Source organism: Nyctibius grandis, chromosome 1 (genome assembly GCF_013368605.1).
Source record: "Nyctibius grandis isolate bNycGra1 chromosome 1, bNycGra1.pri, whole genome shotgun sequence".
Taxonomy (NCBI): domain Eukaryota; kingdom Metazoa; phylum Chordata; class Aves; order Nyctibiiformes; family Nyctibiidae; genus Nyctibius; species Nyctibius grandis.
In genome coordinates this window covers 13,906,669-13,924,074 of record NC_090658.1, presented here as the reverse complement: position 1 = coordinate 13,924,074, position 17,406 = coordinate 13,906,669, and the positions used below count along the sequence as shown (strand labels likewise).

Genomic DNA, 17,406 nt, shown 5'->3' with positions numbered 1-17,406 from the left:
CGGGGTTCATTGAGATGCTCTGTTGTGTGCAGCAGGAACTTTGCCTTGCTGCAGGTTTCTACAGGGCAGAGCATCAGGTAGCTTCTTCTAGGCTGGAGAATTTTAGTTCTGTTGCAACACCAGGCATCACTAAAATTAGGCAGAGAGTTTTTTTGGTGGTAACTCAGTCCTTTCCAGACCTTAAGATTGACTCTCCAAAACTATCCAGACTCCATGGCAGAGGGACCAAGAGAACTGAGGCATCGCATCTTTTCACCTGAGAATGTGGCTTGTCTATCAAGGAAGCAGGCAGCGAAACAAGCAGTTCAGCTGTGCATGTTTTCACTCTGCAAAGCATGGGACATGGTTAAATCCACAAGAGCAATAGTTCTGGCCCCAATCTTGGCATGGTAAGTGTGAGTCTTGAGTCAAGTTTTCCCCAGAAGCTGGAGCAGCTCTTGGGCAGAGGCTAGGAGTGCTCTCCACTCCATGCGGTAGAGTTGTAGGATTCACTTTGGAAGATGTTTTTCTCAGTAAGGGCATTCTGAACAATTAAGGATGCAATTATACACCCCAGAGAACAGCTGTATTCACTAGCTTCGAAAGTGAAAGGCAGCACAATTTTCTGCTCTTCGAGTTGGCAAACAGATCCTTCAGGCTGACCACACTGCAGAAGGTAGTGACCTGAGCTGTTTCATTATGTGTCTCTCTATTTATTATGTCATGAAGGTTAGTTTTACTGCACTGGACATAATCAGAGAGTTTTACAGAGCAGCTTTTTGGGATGGATGGAGGGAGAAGAAATGTCAGCTTGGCCTTCTGTTGGGAGAGATACGTCTTTTAAAGCAAGAGTCACTCCTCATGACTCAATTTCCCCAGTTTGAAATGGGGTCAGGGGGCTCAGAGGGGTATGATGAGGCTGGATACATTTGGGGTTGTCAAATGATGGTTGATGAGAAGCTCAACATGAGCCAGCAATGTGCGTTTGCAGCCCAGAAGGCCAACCGTATCCTGGGCTGCATCAAAAGAAGCGTGGCCAGCAGGTCAAATTAGGTGATTCTGTCCCTCTACTCCGCTCTTGTGAGACCCCTGGAGTACTGTGTCCAGCTCTGGGGCCCCCCAACGTAAGAAGGACATGGAGCTGTTGGAGCAAGTCCAGAGGAGGGCCATGAAGAGAGGGCTGGAGCACCTCTCTTGTGAAGAGAGGCTGAGAGAGTTGGGGCTGTTCAGCCTGGAGAAGAGGCGGCTCTGGGGAGACCTTACAGCAGCCTTCCAGTACCTGAACGGGGCCTACAGGAAAGTGGGAGAGGGACTTTTTACAAAGGACGAGGGGGAATGGTTTTAAACTGAAAGAGAGTAGATTTAGATTAGATATTAGGAAGAAATTCTTGACAGTGAGGGTGGTGAGACACTGGAACAGGTTGCCCAGAGAAGCTGTGGCTGCCCCCTCCCTGGCAGTGTTCAAGGCCAGGTTGGATGGGGCTCTGAGCAACCTGGTCTAGTGGAAGGTGTCCCTGCCTGTGGCAGGGGGGTTGGAACTAGATGATCTTTAAGGTCCCTTCCAACTCAAACCATTCTATGATTCTATGAAATGGTCCTGTTCTGTGGTATTGGGGACCCTCTGAACAGCAGTGCTGCAAAAGATCCAGTGACAGAAGCTGGTGAGAAGGCATACTTTGCTGTGCATGCTACTGGATAGCCACGCTCTGAGTGGAGGGCACATACTCGCAGCCAGGAGAGAAGGAGACGGCATGAGAGAAGCGTGTGTCGCGTACGTGCACAAAAGGCTTTGCTCGTGTGGACGTGCAAAGTTAGGACAGGACCCAGCTGTTTTGTAGGTTCGCACTGAGCTCACCAGCCACTTAGTCAAGGCTGATTCATAGCATTCAGGTGTCCAGACGCAGTTAGGTAGCTGATAATAGCTTTCTGACACCGAGCTTTCCCTGATTGCGTTGGTGAAATGAATTTCTCACTGAAAAAGGCATGGAGCCTTATATTTCACTACTTTTCACTTTCGAAAATAATTGCCATAAGTTGTGCAGATGCCAAGGTGTTTTTATACAGGTGCCTTCCACAACAGCCAGGGTTATTTGCATTACAGCCAGGTGCTGTTATTCTGGTCAGTTATTTATTAGCTGGAAAGTGCAGTTTTGTCACCAAATGAAAAAAGTTGTGGGTTTGGACTGAACTCAAGAAAGAGTTGAGGCTGTCAAAATTAGTCAGGAAGGACGATTGCTAGAAAAGCCTGAATGTGTCATTTTTTTATTGGAGGCAACTTGAGGCAAATTGAACTAAAAGCTCCTTCGTTCAATTAAAAATAAATAAATGAAACATTACATTTAATTTTGGCTCAGGCAAGATGCTTCCTTCTGCTCAAAAGAAAATATTTTGTTGCAGGGGTAACATTTTATGTTTTAGGTCAACACAAGGTAATTCCTCCTTTCTTCCCTGCCCCGTTCTTTGGTTCAGCTGCTGAATCAAGCAATCAATTATTCAGGCAGATCTAATATGCCTATGGTAATTGTTTCCACATTTAAATATACCTCTGGACAGGCAATCAAGAGACCTGGATTTTATTTCCAGTCCTGCTACTGTGTCTGACGTGACCTTGGGCGTTTCACTGTACTCTCAAGTCCCTCATTTTCAGGGCAGGACAGGCCCATGTCTCCCAGTGGATTTGCTGCATATTGGTAATACCAAAATAGCATGGAGGTCTTTTTACTTCCACTATTAGCAATTAAACATTTAGCTATCACTAATGCGTGCATTCCTAATTCTCCCAGTGTGAGTTAGTTGCATTGCCTTATGAAGCTCCCTGCAGTTTACTTAATAGGTCAAAAGGAATTTCAGCTGCTGAAATAGCAATTGCCTTAAAACAAAACCTATTTTAATGAGCCCAGCTACATCAAAGAAGAAAAATACAAGTGGGAAAGTTTTTTTTCCTTTCTTTCCTTAAATATTTCACTTTGTAATCACCTCTCCAGATCCATGCATTGCTTGTGATTTCTCTCAGGCAAAAGGTCCATATGTGTTGTTGCGATTTCTAGATGTTTGAAATACCTTAAACCATGTTGAAGCCTATTGCATTATGCATTAAAAACACCCTCATACCTGAAAGCTTGCACCAGGAAACCTACAGCCTCCAAACCTCTCACAATGTGGTTTTTATCAGACTGCAGCTCTCACCATTTGGCTTGCCTGCTCTTCAAGAAAGCTTTCTCCCCTCTCCTTTCTGTGTGCTGGCAGTGGAGGAACCAACATCAAACCCAGAGGCACTTTGTTGAACCTGGTAGTCGTGAGGCTGCATCAGTTTCTGCTGGTGGCACAGCACTGCAAAGGGTGGTTATTGTCCTTTCTTGCCATGTGGGCGTTAGGTTTAGAGTCTCTGAGGGGTTGGCAGAAGGATGTGAGAGCAGTGAGTGTCTTGTTGGGAGCATGGGAGACAGGTGAGAATCTGCTAGGCGCAGAGAGACTTGGATCACAGACTAATTCAAGTTGAAGGAACCTCAGGAGGTCTCTAGTCCAATCTCATGCTCAAAGCAGGGTCAACTATGGGGTCATACTAGATTGCTCAGAGTTTCATCCAGTTGGGTCTTAAAAACCTCCAAGGATGGGGACTGCACAACCTCCCTGGGCAACTTTTTCCAATGCTTGACTGTCTTCATGGGGAAAAGGTTTCCCTTTATACCCAGGATCCCCAAGCAGATGCTTTTCAAGATCTGCAGGGAATGGCAGAGGGTACAGCCATAAGCCTTGGTAACATATGAGGACTCAGCCTTCAGCCTCACCATGGCTTGCCTTCATCTCCAAGCTTTCCTGCCAATAAGCCAGGCCTTTAGGCTGGTGGTGTCTGGCCTGGCCAGGTGAGACCTTGAGGTTGTGGTTCTGCCTGGATGAATGTCTTTCTGATCTGTTGTGAGGAAAAGACTGGGGCTTTTCGTCTGTAATCTGCTATTTCATAGAATCACAAAATCATTTTGGTTGGAAAGGACCTTTAAGATCATTGAGTCCAACCATTAACCTAGCACTGCCAAGTCCACCACTAAACCATGTCCCTAAGCACCACATCTACTCATCTTTTAAATACCTCCAGGGATGGTGACTCCACCACTTCCCTGGGCAGCCTGTTTCAATGCTTGACAACCCTTTTGGTGAAGAAATTTTTCCTGCTATCCAATCTAAATTTAATTGCTTGTTCACATAGGGATTTTGGTACCTGGCAGGGATCTCCCAAAGGCTGAAACACCCTGAGGCTGTGCTAGAGCTGTGCAAAAGGTAGAGCCCCATGGAGGCAGGAGGACAACAGCGTCCCACCGGGTTGCAGAAGAGCAAAGGTGTTTCAGGATGGTGGGCAGTAGCAGAGCTGGCTTCTCCTCCTTGTCTTCCAGAGCCTGGGGCAGAGCATTTAGCTGTTCTCTCCTTGCCCTCTCCACAGCTTGCATTTCTCTGTCTCACACCCATTGCTTAATTAGTTTGTCAGCCACTGTCATCATAGCAGGAGTCTGCAGACCCAGCAGAGCATAGCTCTCATTGCAGCTACTGTAGCTGGATTCTGCTGTAGCACAAGTGATACCTTAATAAACCACAGCATTGCAGACCAAATATCTTGGCACTGGTTGCAGCTTCTGATTAAAATAAGAAAGAAAGAAAAAAAGAAGTGCAAGAAATTGGAAAGAATGAAGGTTATAATAATTAATGGTTCCACTTTTGATACCAGAGACCTGGCTAAAAATGTCTCATCCCCAAGGTAAAAAAATAGATCGAAGTTTGATCTAGTATTTGTCAATAGCTTGAATTTGGTTTTCTGTTCTGGTTCCAGCCTCGAGTCTGAAAGTGCAGAATTATTTCTGGTTAGCCTGAGTACCAGTGAGTGATTGGTGGGAAGAAATTCAAACTGTGCAAAGACAAATGAAACCTGAATCAAACCAGTTAAATTAACTCTGCATCTTGGAGCAGACTGAACAGCTCTCTTATTTAAAGGGCTCTGATGAGTTTCATTTCCCTGTCAGCATCATTCTGAAACCTCACTGCGGTCCTAGGTAATGAGAGTGGCTCTTTTTCACTTTGAGTGTTGGCTCCCCGCAGAGAAGGCATCCTTTGGTTGCCTCAGGTGGTCTATCAAAGGTCTATCTGCTCAGTCGTGCTGCCATCCAGCATCCTCCGGGCTGCAGTTTAACCTGGAAACTGGGGCAATATTAATTTTAAGACCTGCCTGTGAGTTGCAGACATGTGAGTCTGGCCTGGGTCAGGTCAGTGAAAACCCTCAATGAAAGGATGGTGACTGAATCCACCTCTACCTCCAAGGAGTCCCAGCAGGGAGGATACAGGATCTGAGCCACTGCATAAGCACTTGCTGCCTGTTGCCCCTAAGCATCACCCACGGCCACATGCCCCTGTTCATTGCTCTTCCATCTGAACCTCAGGGACTCATTTCATCTGCTTCATTCATCTGAAGGTTAGTATGAAGCTGAGAGGGTTTCCTCTGCATTTTACGGGGGTATTGTTACTCTGAAGGGAGACTGAGCCCACCGGTCCTGTGCACCTTGCATAATTGCAATTAATTTATCCCAAGAAACATCCTCAGGTGCATGCAATAGGTGAAATGAAGTCTAGTCTTTGAGTCTAATTCTCCCACCAATACCGAGGTGGCAGCAGATTACAAAGGTCTTGGAAATCTGATTTAACTCCCTTTAGCCAGTGGTTGGGAAGAAAAAAGCCCAAGGGAGGTTCTCTTTTATCCATGAGGACATGAAATTTCATTTGTGGCTGACAACGTTCTTAATCCTGCCTTTTTTATTGATGAAGAATCTCTGGGTACCTCAACTGTTTCTCAGTTTCCCTAGACAACAATTGACCTTGTTTCAGCTATGCATCAAAATGCGCTGGCAATCAAGGTGCTATTGATTTAAACCTAATGGCCAGCCACTCAGGAATTTCACCCGGAAAAGAAAAATCAATGCCACCTTATTATTATTTTTTTTTTTTTTCTGTTAAGATATTATATTAAAAAGGCATAAGAGTCTCGCCAGCTCCTTACCGTTAAGCAATACACTTGCAGGGCCAAGAACATTGAGTCAGGCTCTGGTAAGGTAGCCAGCCAGCTACAGATTGAAATGACTCCAGGGTTAAGCAATTTTCCTTGATTGCATGCTGCCATCCGCGTCTCTCTGCTGACCCCGAGGCATGCGAGCTGCACTGCTACATGGGACTCCAGAGAGGACGTCTTGAGCAATGCATTAGTACTATAACTGGAGGAGCTCTGTGTTGGAAGGATGCTCCCTGTCTTGTCCTTGCCTCATTTTGGATGTTTTCGTCCCCCCCTCCCCTATCCCAAGGGGAAAGTGTCACTCAGAATCTGCAAGATTGGTTTACAAGACTGGTTTAAATGCACGGCAGGTAGGCACCAGCCAGACAGATGCTTAGGTCTATGGCGGGACTGAGCAACACCACAGGCTCCCTCCTATCTAGTAAATGAGGCATACCAGGATCTGTCCTGTCGCACATAGGCTGAATGGTCCAACATCAACTGTGTCCATGCTGCTAAACTCACTTACCTGCCAAAATTAGGTGGTTTTCCCCTTTGGGCTTCTCAGGAGCATGCAAGGCACTTATTTACTGCAGCGTAGGTGTTGTCTGGGAGAGGGCACAGGCTGAAGCTAGGCTATGGGGTGTGCTAACACTTTGCTGGTGTGGATGGTTAGAGAGGATGCTTGAGCCTGTAACGTAGTTCTCAGTTCCTTGGGATGGTAGAGATATCAGCCATACCATACCAAAGCCATCATGAGCAGTCTTGGTTTAGGTCTTTTGCAGAACCTTATCTGTTGGCACTCCAGAGAATTTGGAGCCAAATCACTTTTTCAAACATTGTGGAGTCTCGGGATTCCTTTTAATGCCTTTTGCAAAAGGTACTTGGCTTCTGCATTATGTAGGGTGATGAACATTTAGGAGCAAGGGATGGCGTGGGGCAGTCCTGACTCCTGACAACACCGACATCCCAGTGACATTCTGAAGTGCTCCTGGGTCTCAGGACAATTAGGTGTACTAAAGCATTTTCCCCTGTGGCCTCTGCTTACTTTTATTTTCTTGTTCCTGAAGAGTGTGAGAAGAACTGACGGATAGTTCTGATTTCCCTTGATTTTGGAGAGTCCCCATGCAAATCAACTTTAAAGAGATGGGAGTGACCCTTCCTCATAATCCGTCCCTTTCAAGATGACCACCTAAAACTGCATGAGGAACATGTACCGTTCTGCCTACCAGCTGCCTCTGGTGTCACTATGCATGTAGAGCCTCATTTGCACCCATTGAAAGTGGGCATTTTCTATGAAGACAGTACAGCTGCCAGAGGAACGCCTGGGGTAAGACCTGTGTTTCCAGACCCAAGTGTCATTTGGATGATAGGCGAGTGCAGAGACAGTGTGAAGGGAATCTGACAGCACAGCTCAAAGGCATGAGATAAAACTGGCATTTCCCCATGCTGCTCAAGCCAGGCAATGCCCATTTGTTGGAATGATATGACCGCATGGAGGTGCAAGGCCTGACCCAAGCTTTGCTGCAGCCATTGATGCAGTGACCAACTATTGACCTCTTCATGCATTTTTCTGGGAGGGGATCTGTTTGCGCATCTTCTTCCAATTTCCGCTACATCTGTGGTGTATTTCTGCTGGCCACCTCAGTTTGGACAAATGGCAGGCCTAAGAATGCTTCTGAGGCGGTTTACAGTTTTGGGTGAAGTCTCTCAGACTTCAGTGGGGTTGATGGTTGGTGTCACATGTCAGGGAGCCTTACACTTTTTTCCAAGCCAGCAAAGTCACCTGACAACTTACTCTTTAATTGCTGAGTTTTTCCCAGCTTCTGCCTGGGGTGATGTACTTTCATTTTGTTTCCTTGGGAGGGGTGGGAGGAAGAGGGGAAGGTTTGTGGGCAAGCTGTTGGTGACACAGCGGAATGATCTCCTAAGCAAGTGGTCCCACCCAACCTGGGTAAAGCACAGGGTGTTCCCCAGCTGAGGTTGTGGCTGGGTCCCACGCAGCCTCTGAAGCCTCCTAAACAGCAAAATTGGGACAGCTTAGCAGCCTGCAGGAGGTCTTGCAGGTTGCCAGGGCTCAGTGGGGAGCAGCAGGTGGAAGACTGCCATGCTGCAAGCACCAGTCCTAGTGTGGCCAAATGTGTGACACATTGGCCTCCCCGCCCACTCTCACCTGCTGAATTTCACTTGCTTCCTCCAAAAGCAGCTCCACCTCACACCAGTATATCTGTGCTGACACAGGCTGATGTTACCCAGCGGGGAGCAGGAAGAGGGCATGGTTCTCTGTTAATTTAGCACAGGCATAGCCGCATATGGAAATGAGTTTTCCTTGGAAAGGCAGGGCACCTGCTCTCAGTCTTACCTACTGCAAAGGGATGGAGAGCTTTGGGACTAACCCTTTGGCGAAACTGAGTCCAAGCTTCCAAGCTAATCTGCAAATTGGTTTAATTTTGCCAGCAGGTTACCCAGGTTTGGGGCTGAGAGCCGTATCGTGTAAATTCCGCGGGATCCCTCCGTGGTGTATTTTGACTTGTGTAGCTTTCCTGCCAGTTCACTTAGGACAAGCACTGAACTATTTGATAACACAATAAAATGGGTTTTCTACATGTTAAACCAAGCGCTGTGAATGCAAACGTTGCAGTGTACTTAGTTAAGCTCTCTTATGTATGTTAAACAAGATTCTTGCTTCATTTGTAGTGTAAGAACAGAAGACCAGATCTTAGCAATGGTTTAAATATCATCTCTTGCAAGCCAAAAGGGAGACTGCGTATGTTTGAAGTCTGGAGTTATTTAGACGAAAGTAAAATTAGGTTTTTGCTAGCCATTGCTCTGTTAGAGGGTCTCTGACAGACAAGGGAAATACAGAGAAAGCATCAAGTAAAAATAATACATATGTATGTGTGTTTGTATGTGTAATTCTTGTTTTCCTCCAGGCAGCACACTGGGGACAGGTAATCCTACCTGAAGAATTTGGCCTTAGAGGATCTAATATGAAGCTCTTTAAGCCAGGAACCTTTCTGTGATTTCTGTGGTCAGGCCCAAAAATAAAACCCTGAGCTCGTTGTTGCTGTGGCAGATGCATCCACAATTCAAAAAGCATTTTCCTTTGGCTGAGCAGCACTGGTGTCCTGGTGAGAAAGTGTTTGGGCTGGAAAAAGGTACTTTTAGCCTTCTGAACTATATCTCTTTTATTTCTCACGCCTTAGTGCAACTCACATGAAACAGAGCCAGGCTGGTGGTCTGGTGAGACAGAGGACAGCTGTTGTTCCTGTGCAAAAGGAGACAACAAGCTCCTGGGGCTCAAGCGGCTGTGCCTCTGTGTCTTCCAGGTGAATCTGGATGGGGGTGGTCTTGCTGACAAGCCCCGTCATAGCCCTTTAATCTGTCACCCTGGGGCAGCCTCGGAGGCATCAGAAGAAGTAGGGCACCCAGGACAACACAGGGGATTTGAGACCCTGTCCAGAGGGGTTTTAATTCCTCTGGGTCAGATCTGATCTCACCTTCAGGTGGTTGAAGGGTGGCTGCGGAGACTGACAGCTGAACGCACCAGCTGCCTGCCTTCCGTAATTGCACAATTCTGAGAACTGAAAACGGTTCTTTTATCTTTGCTTTTTTCCCCACTTCTCTTATCAGAGCCCTTAGAGCAAAGGGACATTGTTCCTAGAATGACAGTGGTGTACCTGTGGGAGGATGGAGGAGGCATCATAGCCCTTCTCTGACAGGGCCCACAATTACCAAGACATCTCAGAAAGTCCTCTGTCACCACACATTGTCATCCGCTCCTGTTCACCCCATGGATTTGGGTGGGGTCTTTTGCCTCTCCAAGTGGGGATATATTTGGAGAGCTAGGTCAGGGGTGTGCACATATGCGGGGCTGTATTTCCTCATGAGGTGATACCAAAGACAAGCTGCTTTGGGTGCTCTGATATGTAATTCATTGCCTATGTCCTCACCTTGGTATCTATTTCCTTTCTTCACCAGGAAAATGGAGGCTGCTACCCCACTGTGACCTGCCTCTAAGGTACAACAAAGTAAAGACCACCTGTCCCACTCCCTCAGACACCTCCCAGTATGGATGGCTTGGTTGAGCAGAACAGTGTGCTGATGCACAGTAAGATTGCTGAGGCTGGGAAAAGAAATGGTTTAATTAATACAAGGAACTTAGTAGCAGAGAGCCGAGATGGTCTGGTCTCTGTGTACCCAACCCCCCAGTACCAGAGCCACCGAGCGGGGAGCCTTTCCTCTCCGAGCTGCCTGGAGAATGGCAGGAATGACCCTGTGCAGCAGCTCCTGGACCCCAACATGCTGCAGCAGACAGTGGAGTCTCACTACCGGCCCAACATCATCCTCTACTCAGAGAATGTGCTGCGCTCGTGGGGCGAGAGCATTGGCTCGGAGTGCTGTGAAACCACCTTCATCGAGGACCGCTCCCCCACCAAAGACAGCCTGGAGTATCCGGACAGCAAGTTCATTGATCTCTCAGCAGACGACATCAGGATTCACACCCTCTCCTATGACGTGGAGGAAGAGGAGGATTTCCAGGAGCTGGAGGTCAGACGTCATTTGGGGCTGGGGTGAAGGGCATATTTGGGGTTAAGTGTACAGCCTCCAAGAGTTGGTCTGCATGGGATCAGCTGCTTTGGAAGCTGGTCTGCATGGGATCAGCTATATCTCTCTCTCCTCCGACCAGGATAGTGAGTGATCTCTCATCTTTATTTGCTGGATAAAGTCCCAGCTCTGTGGATACTAATGACAAAATTCCCACTGGCCCTAACGAGGATCAGCATTTCCCTCCTGCCTCTGAATGGGCTGGTCAGAAACTGAAAAAGACCCATGTTCTTAAATGCTGTGCAAGGTCAGGGCCATGAGCATCTGTCCATGTACATGGAGCTTGTCTTACTCAGCAGACGAACATCATCTCTCACTTTCTCTTGACTTGAGCAGGGCATAAAGCAGATTGTTTTTCCTACTGGCCCAAAACCGAAACAGTTCTGTCTCTGAATGAACACAAACCCTAAAGTCTTTGGTTTTCGAGACACAATGAATCCTGTGTGTCTGAAATAAAAGATTTTTTTCTGATGGAGCGAAACACTTCATTAGATCCCAAATGCAATGTTTTCTTTTAGGTTCCTGTGTTTCACTGATTGCTCACAGTAAAGTAAGATATATTTTATTCTCCAAATGGGGCGGACTATGGAAATCAACTCCATTCTTTCTTAAATGATGCATTTTTTACTTTAAAAAATCTTTTTTGTTTTTGGCTGAAACCAGCTGTCCAAATGCAGCACAGATTTGTGTTTGCCAGTGTGTATGGGGGAATGGAGGGGGTGCATAATGCTGCTGATCCCAAAACTTTCTCCAGCATTGGACACAGACTCCTAACCTAGCAAAGACTGTTTGGCTGTCTGGAGCAAAGGCACACCTTCAACTTGAATGTCCAAGATGAGATCAAGAGACTATTTTCTTGTGTTTCTCTGTTGCAGGAGTTTTCTCCACCAAGACCTAACAAGTCCTAAAATTTCTATTTTCATCTCCTGTAATACCAGTGTCTCACCCTGTGATCAGCACAGGGGCAACCCAACAAGAGTCCAACCTCTCTTTTATTCTCATTTCTCTCTGTATTGATATGGTAGGGAGAGAGAGGTGTTTTTCCCAGTGTGTGCCTGTAATGCTGTATTCAATGCCTCCGCAGGGAGACCAAAAGTTTTTCTCTGAGGCCTGTGAGGGTATTAGCTCAAATCACACCCTTCTACAGCATTTAAAAATTGGCTGTGGGAAGTCTCGTTTTCTTAATCAAAACAAAATCCCTAGTTGCTGCCTTTTTTTTCCCTAGTTTCTCTCATGCAGTAGTGATGCGAGTGACTGCAGCAGGCATGTAATTGCCTAATGGTGTAATTGACACATCTGCCCTGACATTTGGGCAGCAAAAAAAATGTCTCCCTCTTGTCAGTCAAAATCCAGCAAGACCTTCTTTTGCCAGCTGTTGGAGGATAGGCTAAAAAAGGCCGGGAAAATATGCAGGACAGGAGAAATATTTTATACCAAAAACATTTTCCCTTTTCTTGGTGTTATTTTTAAGGTGCCTTTGCAATGTTGGGCCCTCGATCAGGGTGTCTCTTCAAAGTGGTACTGCAGAAGCTTGATCAGCTTTTCACAGACAACATGTGTTTCTAGAAAACCGCCTGTAAAACTGAAGGTCTGGGGAAAGCGACTTCATCCTTCCCTTCCCCAGATCTCAAGGGGAGAAAAGAGAGGTACCGTGCTCTGACAGTGTGTACATTATTTTCCCTGGCTCCTCCTTCTTTCTGTCCTGTTTCTCTGGACTGTAGCCTCCCAACGTTGTACGTGTCCCTTCTTAAATGGGTGTACTGCACATGGCACCACAGATTCCCAGCCTCACTTAAACGCGCTGGGTGGTAGTGTGCTAATAGACAGAGAGGTGTATGGACAGCCATCCTGACCTACACGTAGAAAGTGCTCGGAGGAGGACAACGTTCACGAAGTATTCACGTGTGCATCTTCCTCTGTTCTGTGTTGGGGTTTCTTCTTCACCAAGAGAATGGAGAAAGGGAGGAGAAAATGAGGCAAGGTCTGGGAAAGAACCTGCCTGACTGGAAACACATGAATTGCTAGAATTGCCAGAAGCCTCTGCTTCTAGTCGAGTCTCCATCATTGTGCTACTTGGCTAACCCTTTGCAGCGCTGTGATTTTCACACTCCTCTATGAACCAGACCCAAATGACCAGCCTGCTGAGCAGCTGCACTTAGCATAAGAGGTCTCAGCACAGGGAGCAACTGGCAGCATCCCAGAAGGTCCAGATTCTGTGCATGCATCTGGTAGTGCAGAAAGATGGAGAGGAGAGATGCATTTGACAGCACAAGACCAGCAAAAAAGGTGACTGCTGTGTTGTGCTCTTCTGGTTCCCATCCGGACAGATGCTGTATCTATGTTGCCAGATGCATGAGGGCCTCCTGGGCTTGGCTAGTACAGAGGTTCACTAGAGACATAGCTTCACGTGTTGAGACTCCAGGAATGGAATAAAAGTACTTGAGGACAGCAGTCACTGAGTAGGGGAACGGACCATGCCAGATTGTTAATTACACAAAAATTTGCCTATGTGTCCAAATGAGAAAAACAGCACCTGAATCACGCAGCACGAGTCTGGCCCACTAGAAAGCTTTTTTTTTCCCACTAGTTACTGACAAGAAGCAAATGCTTTTTAAAATTACTTATAGATGCTAAGTGGGGTGGAAAGGGAGCAGAAGTTAAAAGGGGAGCAGTGAGAGAGAGGTGCAGAGGTGTAAGGTTTTGCTTCCCCACTGTGAGAGCCTTGAAGGATTTGATTCTGCCATCGAGGATGCATGGCACGTTGCTGAGTATGTTGCCACACTGTAATGCTACAGCTCATCGAGGGATGGGAGCTGCGTAGTATAAGAGCAGATCAGGGCTCAGTTCTTGTAAGGGTTTTTTGTCGTAATCTCCACTTTGGCACTTCTTTCTGGGAAAAAACCTCTAAAGATAGCCTCTTTTTGCAAACTTTAGCAAAGAGGGGAGCTTTGTTCAGAAGATTTAGTGGCAATTACAGAGACTTGGTGGGACGCCTCGCATGACTGGAATGTGGTCATGGATGGCTATGTCTTGTTCAGGAAAGACAGGCCGCTAAGGAGAGGTGGTGGAGTTGCTCTTTATGTGAGTGGGCAGCTAGAATGTATTGAGTTCTGTCCAGGGGCGGATCAGGAGCGAGTTGAGAGTTTGTGGGTGCTAATTAAGGGGCAGGCTGGCAGGAGTGATACTGTTGTGGGTGTCTATTACAGGCCACCGGATCAGGATGAGGAGGGTGATGAGGCCTTCTACAGGCAGCTGAGAGCAGTCTCTCAATTACAGGGTCTGGTTGTTGTGGGGGATTTCAACTACCCTGATATTTGCTGGGAGGCCTACTCAGCCAGCCATCCTCAGTCCAGGAGGTTCCTCCAGTGCATTGATGATAACTTTCTGATGCAAATGGTGGATGAGCCAACTAGGAGAGGAGCACTGCTGGATCTTATCCTCACTAACAAGGAGGGTCTGCTTGAAGAGGTGAAGGTTGAGGGCAGCCTTGGTTGTAGTGACCATGAGATGGTAGAGTTCAGGATCTCATGTGGCAGGAACAGAATAGCTAGCAGAATCACAACCCTGGACTTCAGGAGGGCCAACTTTGGCCTTTTCAAGCAATTGCTAGGGGAAATCCCATGGGACAGGGTACTAGAAGGTAAGGGGGCCCAAGATAGTTGGTTAGCATTCAAGGACTGCTTCTTCCGAGCTCAAGATGAGAGCATCCCAACAGGTAGGAAGTCAAGGAAGGGTACCAGGAGACCTGCATGGTTAAACAGGGAACTGCTGGGCAAACTCAAGTGGAAGAAGAGAGTGTACAGATCATGGAAGGAGGGGCTGGCCACTTGGGAGGAATATAAGTCTGTTGTCAGAGGATGTAGGGAGGCAACTAGGAAAGCTAAGGCCTCCTTGGAATTAAACCTTGCAAGAGAGGTCAAGGACAACAGAAAGGGCTTCTTCAAATACATTGCAGGTAAAGCCAACACTAGAGGCAATGTAGGCCCACTGATGAATGAGGTGGGGGCCCTGGAGACAGAGGATAAAAAGAAGGCAGAGTTACTGAATGCCTTCTTTGCCTCTGTCTATATTGCTGGAGGCTGTCCTGAGGAGCCCCGGACCTCTGCGGCCCCAGAAGAAGTCAGGATAGAGGAGGAATCTGTCTTGGTAGATGAGGGCTGGGTCAGGGACCAGTTAAGCAATCTGGACATCCATAAATCCATGGGCCCTGATGGGATGCACCCGCGGGTGCTGAGGGAGCTGACGGAAGTCATTGCTAGGCCACTCTCCATCATCTTTACTAAGTCGTGGGCAACGGGAGAGGTGCCTGAGGACTGGAGAAAAGCGAATGTCACTCCAGTCTTCAAAAAGGGCAAGAAGGAGGACCCGGGTAACTATAGACCGGTCAGCCTCACCTCCATCCCCGGAAAGGCAATGGAACAACTTGTCCTTGGTGCTGTCTCTAGGCACATCAAGGATAGGGGGATCATTAGGGGCACTCAGCATGGCTTCACCAAGGGGAAGTCATGCTCAACCAACTTGATAGCCTTTTATGAGGACGTAACCCGGTGGATAGATGATGGTAAAGCAGTGGATGTGGTCTATCTTGATTTCAGTAAAGCGTTTGACACGGTCTCCCACAGCATCCTTGCAGCTAAACTGAGGAAGTGTGGTCTGGATGATCGGGTAGTGAGGTGGATTGTGAACTGGCTGAAGGAAAGAAGCCAGAGAGTGGTGGTCAATGGGACTGAGTCCAGTTGGAGGCCTGTGTCTAGCGGAGTCCCTCAAGGGTCGGTACTGGGACCAGTACTATTCAATATATTCATTAATGACTTGGATGAGGGAATAGAGTGCACTGTCAGCAAGTTCACTGATGACACAAAACTGGGAGGAGTGGCTGACACAACGGAAGGCTGCACAGCCATTCAGAGAGACCTAGACAGGCTGGAGAGTTGGGTGGGGAGAAATTTAATGAAATATAACAAGAGCAAGTGTAGAGTCCTGCATCTGGGCAAGAACAACCCCATGTATGAGTACAAGTTGGGGACAGACCTGTTGGAGAGCAGCATAGGGGAAAGGGACGTGGGGGTCCTAGTGGACAACAGGATGACCATGAGCCAGCAATGTGCCCTTGTGGCCAAGAAGGCCAATGGCATCCTGGGGTGTATTAGAAGGGGTGTGGTTAGTAGGTCAAGAGAGGTTCTCCTCCCCCTCTACTCTGCCCTGGTGAGGCCGCATCTGGAATATTGTGTCCAGTTCTGGGCCCCTCAGTTCAAGAAGGACAGGGAACTGCTAGAGAGAGTCCAGCGCAGAGCCACAAAGATGATTAAGGGGGTGGAACATCTCCCTTATGAGGAGAGGCTGAGGGAGCTGGGTCCCTTTAGCTTAGAGAAGAGGAGACTGAGGGGTGACCTCATTCATGTTTATAAATATGTAAAGGGCAAGTGTCATGAGGATGGAGCCAGGCTCTTCTCAGTGACATCCCTTGACAGGACAAGGGGCAATGGGTGCAAGCTGGAACACAGGAGGTTCCACATAAATATGAGGAAAAACTTCTTTCCAGTGAGGGTGACTGAACACTGGAACAGGCTGCCCAGAGAGGTTGTGGAGTCTCCTTCTCTGGAGACATTCAAAACCCGCCTGGACGCGTTCCTGTGTGATACGATCTAGGCAATCCTGCTCCGGCAGGGGGATTGGACTAGATGATCTTTCGAGGTCCCTTCCAATCCCTAACATTCTGTGATTCTGTGATTCTGTGAAGAGCTGTTGTCTTGAAAACTGGGGGCCTCCACCTGTTCTCCACATGTCAGGGCAAGGCAAGTGGATTCCCAACTGGGCCATCTCAGTAAAATGCCTTCTGGGAGACAGAACAACCCTGGGACTGTGAGTTGTTTCCTTTCTGGCCTCTCCCACGTCTCTCTGGCACTGCTTGTGTTATTGCAAAGTTCCTGCCTAGGGTTTTTTTCAGGACGGGGTATTTAGATTCTTAGAAATGCAGAAAAATCTAACTCACCCCTTTGTAGTGATCCTCTCCGTGCAATACTTGCAGGAGTCCATGGACACATGCAGAGAAGAGCTTTTATGGACCCTGCTGGTCAGAGTGTTTCTGCCAGGGTTTCATTTTTTCAAGAGTTGGGCTTTTGATAACTAGAAAGGTGGTTGTTTTCCTGAAGAAAACTTCGCCACAGAGAAAGTTTCTGAAAAACACCAGCTATTTTGACTGACAGGGATTTGGTTTTGGTTTGAAGAGCTGACCCAGCTAGGCTGCAGGGGTTGCTGCTCTGTTACCTGTCATCCCCTTCAGGATGGGTCTATTCAGCTCACCAATGTCTCTGACAAGTTGCCTAGAAGGAGGCGCCTTCTTCCCTCCCCAAGCCCAGGGACTCTGAAGAACCTGAGAGATCTAGCAGAGGAGTAGGGGTCCTGCACATTGCTGCAACAACGTGGCCATGTTTAACATTTTTTTTTTTTTTTTACTAGCAGTGTTTCTCAGGTCCTGATGTAATGTTATTCGGATTACCTATGAAAATCATAATTGTCTGGAGGGAAGAACATTTCTGAAGCAGCTCTCATTAGCATATACAGCCCCACTTTGCTCCAGCAATTACCAGGCATGAAAGCAGAAGCCTGCACGTTCTGTCAAAGCTTTAAACTTCTCTTTTCGATGCCCATCCCTGAAATCAAATGATTCCCTATTTAGGTATCTCTGGAACGCTTATAAATATCTTATGAGTTCTTTACGCCACAACTAATGGACAGAACACTTGTCAAATTTGGCGGCAGTGAAATATTACATGAGTTGCTAGCTGTAATAC

At 47.3% G+C, this 17,406-nt stretch overlaps 1 protein-coding gene across 1 annotated transcript in view; it reads left to right on the top strand.

Annotated features, from left to right (window-relative positions):
- Positions 1 to 10,075: 10,075 nt before the first annotated feature.
- SYNDIG1 (synapse differentiation inducing 1) overlaps positions 10,076 to 17,406 on the top strand; it is a 68,716-nt gene continuing 61,385 nt past the window's right edge. The window contains exon 1 of the mRNA XM_068397223.1: positions 10,076 to 10,555. Within this exon, the coding sequence (XP_068253324.1) occupies positions 10,076 to 10,555 (480 nt within the window). The remainder of the gene's footprint in view (positions 10,556 to 17,406) is intronic.